The sequence below is a fragment of the Triticum aestivum genome, chromosome 3A (genome assembly GCF_018294505.1).
Source record: "Triticum aestivum cultivar Chinese Spring chromosome 3A, IWGSC CS RefSeq v2.1, whole genome shotgun sequence".
Classification (NCBI taxonomy): domain Eukaryota; kingdom Viridiplantae; phylum Streptophyta; class Magnoliopsida; order Poales; family Poaceae; genus Triticum; species Triticum aestivum.
Window position 1 is genome coordinate 7,563,385 of NC_057800.1, and position 9,976 is coordinate 7,573,360.

The 9,976-nt window shown below is 47.4% G+C and overlaps 1 protein-coding gene across 1 annotated transcript; it reads right to left on the reverse strand.

The window, feature by feature from the left end:
• Positions 1-1,168: 1,168 nt before the first annotated feature.
• On the reverse strand, positions 1,169-3,975 carry LOC123059771 (disease resistance protein Pik-2). The gene is made up of 2 exons (XM_044482254.1): positions 3,225-3,975; positions 1,169-2,327 (listed from the first exon to the last, which is right to left on the reverse strand). Exons 1-2 carry the CDS (start codon positions 3,866-3,868, stop codon positions 1,289-1,291), a joined length of 1,683 nt encoding a protein of 560 aa, XP_044338189.1. The 5' UTR covers positions 3,869-3,975; the 3' UTR covers positions 1,169-1,288.
• Between the last annotated feature and the right edge of the window lie 6,001 nt (positions 3,976-9,976).

Here is a 9,976-nt window from a genome sequence, read left to right on the forward strand (position 1 = left end):
AGGAGAGGAGGGGAGGCTGGCCGGCCAAAGAGGGAGGCGCAGGAGAGTCCTACTCCCTCTGGGAGTAGGATTCCTCCCCCCAATCCTAGTCCAACTAGGATTCCTCGGAGGGGAAGGGAGAGAGGGGGGCCGGCCACCTTCTCCTAGTCCTAATAGGACTAGGGGAGGGGAAAGAGGCGCAGCCACCTTGGGCTGCCCCTTTCTCCTTTCCACTAAGGCCCATGATGGCCCATATGGCTCCCGGGGGGTTCCGGTAACCTCCCGGTAACCCGGTAAAATCCCGATTTCACCCGGAACACTTCCGATGTCCAAACATAGGCTTCCAATATATCAATCTTTACGTCTCGACCATTTCGAGACTCCTCGTCATGTCCGTGATCACATCCGGGACTCCGAACAACCTTCGGTACATCAAAATGCATAAACTCATAATATAACTGTCATCGTAACCTTAAGCGTGCGGACCCTACGGGTTCGAGAACAATGTAGACATGACCGAGACATGTCTCTGGTCAATAACCAATAGCGGGACCTGGATGCCCATATTGGCTCCTACATATTCTACGAAGATCTTTATCGGTCAGACCGCATAACAACATACGTTGTTCCCTTTGTCATCGGTATGTTACTTGCCCGAGATTCGATCGTCGGTATCCAATACCTAGTTCAATCTCGTTAACGGCAAGTCTCTTTACTCGTTCCGTAATACATCATCTCACAACTAACATATTAGTTGTAATGCTTGCAAGGCTTATGTGATGTGTATTACCGAGAGGGCCCAGAGATACCTCTCCGACAATCGGAGTGACAAATCCTAATCTCGAAATACGCCAACCCAACATCGACCATTGGAGACACCTGTAGTACTCCTTTATAATCACCCATTTACGTTGTGACGTTTGGTAGTACCCAAAGTGTTCCTCCGGTAAACGGGAGTTGCATAATCTCATAGTCGTAGGAACATGTATAAGTCATGAAGAAAGCAATAGCAACATACTAAACGATCAGGTGCTAAGCTAATGGAATGGGTCATGTCAATCAGATCATTCTACTAATGATGTGACCTCGTTAATCAAATAACAACTCATTGTTCATGGTTAGGAAACATAACCATCTTTGATTAACGAGCTAGTCAAGTAGAGGCATACTAGTGACACTCTGTTTGTCTATGTATTCACACATGTATTATGTTTCCGGAAAATACAATTCTAGCATGAATAATAAACATTTATCATGATTATAAGGAAATAAATAATAACTTTATTATTGCCTCTAGGGCATATTTCCTTCACATCTTGCAAATGTACCTCAAATGCTTGTTCAATAGGTCCTTGCAATCTTCCAGATCAAGTACTCTCAGCAGTTTGAACTTTCCTAGTTGATCAAGTAGCAACTTGTGGCCTTCGTACTGAAATGTGGTCAATGATCGAACATGCTGCACGTTCATCCCCTCAATAATGTTCACCATACCTCTCCCCGTTGCTGTTCTCTCGGATTGAGAGTATTTCCCCCCATTTTCTGAATCATGGACGGAAAGGCGGCGGACAATATCATATGACATCCCTTCATACTGAACCCCTACCAAGCTAACAAAGTTAGCCTCCAGGGATTTGGACACCATGACCTCAAGCATCATGTCGTGCACCCGACACACATCCACCCTATTATAGTATGTGACTATACAGCCGGCTTGGTCAATCATACTCCTATTCACTAGCTCATTGAAGTAGGCCTCTGCAGTCTCCATCAAAGTAAGCCCCCGCTTCTCAGGTATCAATCCTTCGGCAATCCATCTTCTCAGGAGCCGATCCTTGCTGATCTGGTAATCCTCTGGAAAAATGCAGAGGTACATCATGCAACGCTTGAGGTCATGAGGCAGGTAGTTGAAGCTAAGTGTAATGATTTTCCTCATTCCCACAAGGGTTGGGTTGCTCTCCATCTGTGCACCAATTGATCTACAAATTGTTTCCCTCATATGGCTGCTCTCTGGAGAGGAATAGCTTGCCAAAAGGCTTCCAATGCTAACAATGGCCAACGGTAGTCCATTGCATTTCTTCAAAATATTATCCATTGCAGCTTTCAGCTCACCTGGGCAAGAGGTACTCTTGGGGCCAAATGCTCTCCTAATAAACAACTTCTCGGAGTCTTCCAAATTGAGCGGCTTGATACTGTAGTATTTACCTACACTACCTCCACTGCATTCTTTTGCCACACTATCTATCCGAGTGGTCACAATGATTCTGCTGCCACATGTGCTTTTTGGCAATTTGGACAGAATTGCAGCCCACGCTGCTATTGTCCATACATCATCAATCACAATAAGGTACCTGGTTTCATCATGGATATTACAAGTTATGAGCAATATAGCTAGCTCTTTAAAAAATATTGCATTTTAGTGAATGTTAAGTCTGTAACTTTGACCACTACTTTGTACAACATTATTCAGTTCAATGATGTGAAACAGAACAAAACTATATTTTTTCTAAACTTTCTACATAAATAAAACAGCCGTTGAGATTTGATGCATCTACTTTGTCCATGGGAAAATGGACTAAATGCGAGTAGGGAGAGAGTGCCAAATATTGCAAGTGGATCACATGTGTGACGTTGAAAGAATACAGAGTGAAGAGATAATAAACACAAAGGTCAAATCTTACACTTAGTGCACATTTCTTTCGGAATATTAATCTTATAGATTAGAAAATAAACCTTTTTCGGATGTAGCGATGAAGTATCAACATGAATATGTACAACTAGTAGTTTCCATCGAAATATCTGGTAACCGGTCGGTTACTGCATTTTTCGGCCGGAATTACAAACATTGTCAACTACTGAAGATCAAGTCATCTTCTTACTTTTTTTTTGAATGGTCATCTTCTTACTTTTGAGAAAAAAAGAAAAAGAAAATCCTATGAAAGCACGAAAAGAAATAATCATGTAGCTCCACAACAAGGCTGCATTTTGCATTGTGATGTATTATTGTAATCTTTTTTGCCCAACCAGCTTTTGCCTATTATGTTGTGTCTTTGACACTTTGTCCTACTTCTGCCTATTTTATCCTAATTTACCACCAATTTTCCACAATAGATTGTGAAATAAGGACATCACACACATTTTATCAAACACAAATTGAGCCTAAATCAAAATAAATTTGAAAACTTCTAACTAGTTTGATGGGTCAAATCAAAATAAGGACATCCACTCTGTGTATGTGTAGGTAATACCTTTTGTCCTTGAGTTGTTCCTTGAGCGTGCTGGTGAGCTTCTCCACATCCATTCCGTCAATGTCACCCACGGAATCCTGTTTCTCTTCTTCCTCGGTGACTTTCTCATTCTTTGACTTGACGGTGACAATCTGCTCAAGAACGCGCTTCAGCAGTGCCCGCAGGTCGTTCCCGCCGTCGAACGCCTGAGACACGGACACTTGCGCTTGGCGGTCGAACTTGGCCTCCAGCCGTAGTGCCTGGCAGCTAGCGCTGTAGCGAGCATGACGCTCGCTGATGGCGATGGCTCGGGCGCGCAGGGTCCTGATGCTGCCGGCGAGGAGACGGCGAGGGAAAAGAGTCGCGAGCAGGCGCTTGGACCTGACGAGGAAGCCGTCGCTCGGGCGGCGCTTGATGCGGAGTATGTAGAGGTCGACGCAGTCGTCAGCGTCATAGGCCAGCTCGAGCACCTGCTTCATCCACTCCCGGATGAAGTGGTCCACGGCGCCGTCCTCGGTCTCGGACTGCATCCGGAGGACGGCGTTCATGGTGGCCAGCTCGTCCCTCAGCTCGCCGACCTCGCTGCCCACGGCGCGGAGCAGCCAGAACTCGTTGGCCATCAGCTGCCCAACATTGCTCACAAGGGACTGCGTCGCGCGCTCCATTGTTCCTGACTCTCCCTCTCCGCTCCGCTACTCTGTGGATTGAGATCGAGTTTTGTGCTGCCTACTCCATTGCTCGGCGCAGTCGCAGCAACGCTTATTGTTGTGTACTGTACACACTACCGCTGGGCGCACAGCTACGGCTGAATGCATTCATATCCAACCAAAACGGTGGGGACCTCCATGAGGACTATTTACTCTATCTTAGGTTTCTCTCTCCTGTGAAACGGGAGCCTTATTAGAGCATCTCTAGCAGGCCTTAAGCCGTGATTTTCAGCTCGCGGAAAATACATTTTAAGGGTTGGTTTGAGCTGCGGCCGAATAGATCCCCTCATATTGAAATAGTAAAATTGAATATTCACTTTGCCCTCTTCTTTAGCCCGACCGCGCTGTCTGTCCTTGTTGCGCAGGTCCGTGTGCTCACGCTCGCTCGCCTGCGCCGTGCTTCTCAGATTGCTCGCCCACTTGCACGCGCTCGCATGTGCAGCTGCAGCTCGCCACCGGCGTGTTGCACTGCTCGCACGTGCCCGCCGGCCGCACGCATGCCGCCGCTCGCCCGCGCCGCCGAGAGAAATTGGACTCTGCTTTTATTTGCGCGTGAACTATGTTTTAAAGTTCGAATTTGAACTCATTTGTCGAAATCGCTGCCATATTCGCTAATTGGGGATTTTCGGTTTGCCGGTCGACGCGCCGATGCCCGAGTAGACCTCGTAAAGCCTACCCGTAAAAAAGCATCTTCTGCAAATATCCTTTTATACGAGTCCGTTCGCGGGGTCTGACTTTGCGGCCGCCCGCGCCGGCCTGCAAAGCTGTTTTTTCGCGAACTGCAAACGTGTTTTGCGGGTCTGCGTTATACGAGTCTGCTAGAGATGCTCTTCTCTTACAGGCTACAGCAGCAGAAGCACGTGAGATAGAAGCTGTAGCATGTAGTACAGCAGTTAATGGATAGCACCAGCAGGCAGGCATGCAACAAGCAACTGGTATACACCATTTACTCCCCCCCCCCCCCCCCCCCCCCTCCCTCTATACAAAGTTGCAACAACAACAAAAGTACAGTTTTTCAGGCAATTTGTTTTAGTTTCTCAATTTCTATTATTGCAACTTGCAAGAAAAACTGAAATCTGTATATTGCGCGAGGGAAGGAAAAGAAGTACGTGCTTGTGTCCTAGGCTCCTAGCCCAGTAATTGCAGTGCCGCAGCATGCATGTTTCTCCATGGTTGGTGTGTCATTAATCTTGTTGTTGCATTGCAATGCAGTGCAGTGCAGCCATCACTGAGCAATTTATGGGAAAGGACTGCACCCAGCGTCCTGGCCAAGCGCATGCATGCGGGTACGAGCCAACCAGCGGTGAAACTACACCAAGGAATAACTGAGGGCACATGGCTGGCCAGCAATACGAAAAGGAACAAACACGGCATGTTGAGATAAGAACAAGGCTAACTAATAAACCAGAAATGCCACGCCCACCGTGGTAGATTTCCAACTCAGAACTCTGCAAGTCTGAATTACCAAGTGCATCACCAGCTGTAGAGGTTCTTAAAAAGCCAGGCAGTCAAAGACGCACGTAATCAGTCGGCCAGTTTTTACTATTCATCAAGATTGCAGGTCTTTATATTCTCTAATCCAATTCAAGTGTAAGTATTCTCTAATCCATCGGAAAGCGTTTCCCTTGAGCAGAGCAGAACAGCCTGTGGGATGAGGCTGTGCGATGGCGGAAAGCGTCGTACCTCAACCCGAGAGGACGCCGTACGTGTTTATAGCCATGGGCGCACCTCCCTGGTAGTGCATACAGTTTAGATTCATCTTGGAGAGGAAGCTAGATAGAGATGACTCTAGCTAACTACCTAACCGAATTACCAAGATATGCATAGCAAGATATGGTGCAGCAGCCCCTTGTAACGTACACAGCAATATGGTGTTTGACACCTTCCCTTAATCACAACTTCATCAAGTTGAGATTATACTTGAAGTTCTCAAAGCTTCGTATGGGCAAGGCTTTGGTAAACCCATCTGTAATCTAGTCCTTGGAATATATGAACCGAATGACTAGGAGTTTACTAGCAACTCTTTCTCTGACAAAATGAAAATCTATCTCAATATGTTTTGTTCTTGCATGAAAAACTGGATTTGCTGAGAGATAAGTTGCACCCAGATTGTCACACCACAGACATGGAGCTTGAGTAGTTCTCACACCAAGCTCCTTAAGAATAGATTGCACCCATATAATCTCTGAAGTAGCATTAGCTAGTGCCTTATATTCTGCCTTTGTGCTAGACCTGGAAACAGTAGCTTGTTTTCTGGCACACCAGGATATCAGATTAGATCCAAGAGAAACACTGCAAAACCGTCAGTGGAGCGACTATCATCCAAACATCCTGCCCAATCTGAGTCAGAGAACACACTAACAAGAGTGGAAGATGACTTGCTAAAATTAAGGCCAATGCTCATAGTATCTTTCACATATCTGACCATACATTTTGCAGCAGTCAAATGAACTGTGGTTGGTGCATGAAGGAATTGACACACCTTGTTGACAGCAAAAGAAATATCAGGTCGTGTGAGAGTTAAATATTGAAGTGCACCCACTAGACTTCTGTATCTTGTGCCGTCTTCTGAGCTGAAGGGTGTTCCTTCTGTGAGAGACAATTTTTCTGTACTAGACAAAGGAGTAGTAGTAGGTTTACAGCCTTGCAACCCAGCTTTTATTACCAAATCATTTGCATACTTTTCCTGGGAGAGATGAAGTCCATCCTTGTGCTTCTTTACTTCAATCCCTAGGAAATAGTGCAAGTCCCCAAGATCCTTTAGAGCAAACCAAGCACTTAAGTCCTTCAACAGTCCTGTTATTGCCTCATCTGATGAACTTATGACAATAATATCATCAACATATATAAGAACAAATTTTGATGTATTGGACTTATTGTAAATAAACAATGAAGTGTCAGACTTTGAAGGAACAAATCCAAGCATTTGCATCTTCTTGCCGAGACGAGAATACCATGCTCTAGGGGCTTGCTTCAATCCATACAATGCTTTATCAAGCCTGCATACGTGAGAGGGTGCATGTTTGTTTTCAAACCCAGGAGGTTGTTTCATGTAAACCTCCTCTTCCAGAACACCATGAAGGAACGCTTTCTGTACGTCTAGCTGTCGAAAACTCCATCCCCTGGAAACAGCAATAGATAGGACAAGACGAATGGTTGACTAAAGGTGTCCTCATAGTCTATGACATATATTTGTTTAAAACCTTTAGCAACTAGCCTTGCCTTGTAGCGATCAATTGTTCCATCAGACTTTCTTTTAATCCTAAAAACCCATTTGCAATCAATGAGATTTTTACCTTGCCTTGGAGGAACTAAATGCCACGTTTTATTTTTCTGTAGTGCCACATATTCCTCATGCATTGCCTTTTCTCCACTTCTCATCACCAAGGGCCTCCTCAAGTGTGTTGGGCTCACCTAGTTCACCTGTACAACAAATCATACCATATTTTGTTATGTGCTTGTAATTAACTGGCTTAGTTACCCCTGACTGCAATCGTGTGCGGCGCTGTGATGCAACGGAATTGTTCTGCACCATAGAAGATACGGCGGATGAGTCCTCCTGCGCCAGATCCTAGGCAGATCCTCCTACACCAGTAGGTGTGGCAGGTTCTGCAGCTGGGTGATCTTTTGTGGCTCGCGGCTGAGACGTTGGAGAAGAAACCGGTGCAGAAGATCCCATCCGACCAGCGGGCACGGGCTGGCAGAGATCTGCACTTGATCCTGCGCCTGCCGCAGCTGGGCCCGCGCCAGCCGATCGCCCCGCGTCACGCCGCTTGTAGACAGCCGGCTGGCTGCCGAAGCGTGAGTCGATCGGGCCGATGGGAGCAGGGCGTGTGGCAGTCTCTGATTCGCGCGGACTGGTGGAGCCGCCACCACCAGCCACAGCTGGCCGCGTGGCCAGTGCGGAGCCGGTCGCTCCTGGCGTGCCGGATGCTGTCGCGCCAGGATCCGAGGCGGATCCGCCTGCCGCTGCTGACACGCTGGATCCCAAGGCGGATTCGCCTGCCGCAACTGGCGCACCGGATCCCGAGGCGGATCTGCTCCCTCCACCGTGACACATGCGATATGGACAGTGTGTTGCACTGTTTTCTTCATTTTCTTCACCGTTTTCACCGCTATGATCTCCTGGGGCATCACAAGACCCATGCAAATGGTTAGGAGGATTAGTCAACAAATGATCATCGCAGTTATCGTGCCCCCCTTGATCATAACCAGAAAGGTGAGGTGGAAGAAGGAGGATTTCTTTGCGAAGTAAGGCGCCGGCATTGGGGTGTAGATCAGCAAAAGGGAACTTTGTCTCATCGAAAACAACATCTCTAGAGATGTAGACACGACCAGTAGAGATTTCCAAGCATTTGACACCTTTGTGCTGAGCGCTATACCCAAGAAACGCACCCTGTTTGGAGCGAAACATAAGCTTGCGGTTGTTGTAAGGGCGGAGATTTGGCCAGCACGCGCATCCAAACACACAAAGAGATTTATAATCTGGTTTTGTGTGGAGAAGCCGTTTTATGGGAGTTTCATTGTTGATAACTCTACTAGGAAGCATGTTGATGATGTGAACGGCAGTAAGGAACGCTTCGTCCCAAAATTTTAAGGCCATCGAAGCTCCGGCCAAGAGGGCAAGGCCAACCTCAACGATGTTCCTATGCTTGCGTTCTGTAGACCCGTTTTGTTGGCGAGCGTGAGGGCATGACACATGATGGGATATTCCTAGCATTTGGAAGAAGGAGTTTAATTTTTCGTATTCTCCTCCCCAGTCTGATTGGACAGCAAGAATTTTCCTGTCAAACTGGCGTTCACAAGCGCCTGAAAGTTTTTAAAAACTTGGAACACTTCTGACCTTTTTTTAAGAAGGTAGGTCCAGGAAAACTTGCTATAGTCATCAATAAGGTAACATAGTATGTGTGTCTACCAACGGAGCTTGGGGCAGGACCCCACACATCAGAAAAGATTAGCTGTAATGGTTGAGTAGAAACACTGATGGACACGGGATAAGGGAGTTGATGACTTTTTGCTTTCTGACAAGCATCACAAATGGTTTCAACATTGCGCTCACCAACAAATGGGAGCTTATTCTTTTTAAGTAAACAATCAACTAAGGAAAATGAAGCATGCCCTAAACGGTCGTGCCATCTTGTGGCTGAAAGCTTGATAGCACCACAAGCTTGTTTATTGTATCTTCGAAGCTCCGGAATCAACGGATAGAGGCCTCGAACGCATCTACCTCGATAGAGAGTTTTCCTCGTGACCTAATCCTTGATCAAAAAGAAGGGGTCAAACTCAATATAAACATGATTGTCAAGGGTGATTCGATGGACAGATAGAAGATTCTTGTCGATGCTAGGGACATGCAAAATTTTCCTAAGATGAAATTGTCTACATGGGGTACGAAAAACTGAATGACCAATGTGACGTATCCTCATACCTGCACCGCTTGCGGTGTGGATCTGGTCCTTGCCATGATACTTCTCCTTGAGCGTTACCTTCTCTAGTTTGCCGATGAGATGGTTTGTCGCGCCACTGTCGAGATACCAGTTGGTATCGACACCGTACGAGCCGTCAGCAGTAGCAGCGATCTTTTCTTCATCTTCAGAGGAAGCCTCGTCCTCATCAAACCGGTACCAGCAGTCCCTCGCCGTGTGGCCCGGCTTGCCACAGATCTGGCAGTGCACCGTGTCCGGGCGCGATCTGGAGGACCCGCCGCGGTGGCCCCTGGTGTTGGTGGAGTTGATCCGTCCGCGGGAGTTGGACCCACTGTTGCTGCCGCCACTCCCTTGCTTGCCCTTGGAGCGAGGCGGGCCACGATGATGGGAGTAGCCACCGCGCCCACGCATTGCTGCGTTAGCCGACGACTTGAAGCCGCCCGATCCCTGGTACTGTGCCACCCTCTGATCAAAATTACTAAGCATTGCAAAGAGCTCATCGAGGGATACCGGGGAGGTTCGGGCGTCGAGGGCGGAGACGAGCGGCTGGTAATCCATGTCGAGGCCGTGGAGGATGTAGGAGATGAGTTCATCATCCTGGAGAGGCTTCCCGGCGGCGGCCAAGTCGTCTGCGAAGCCG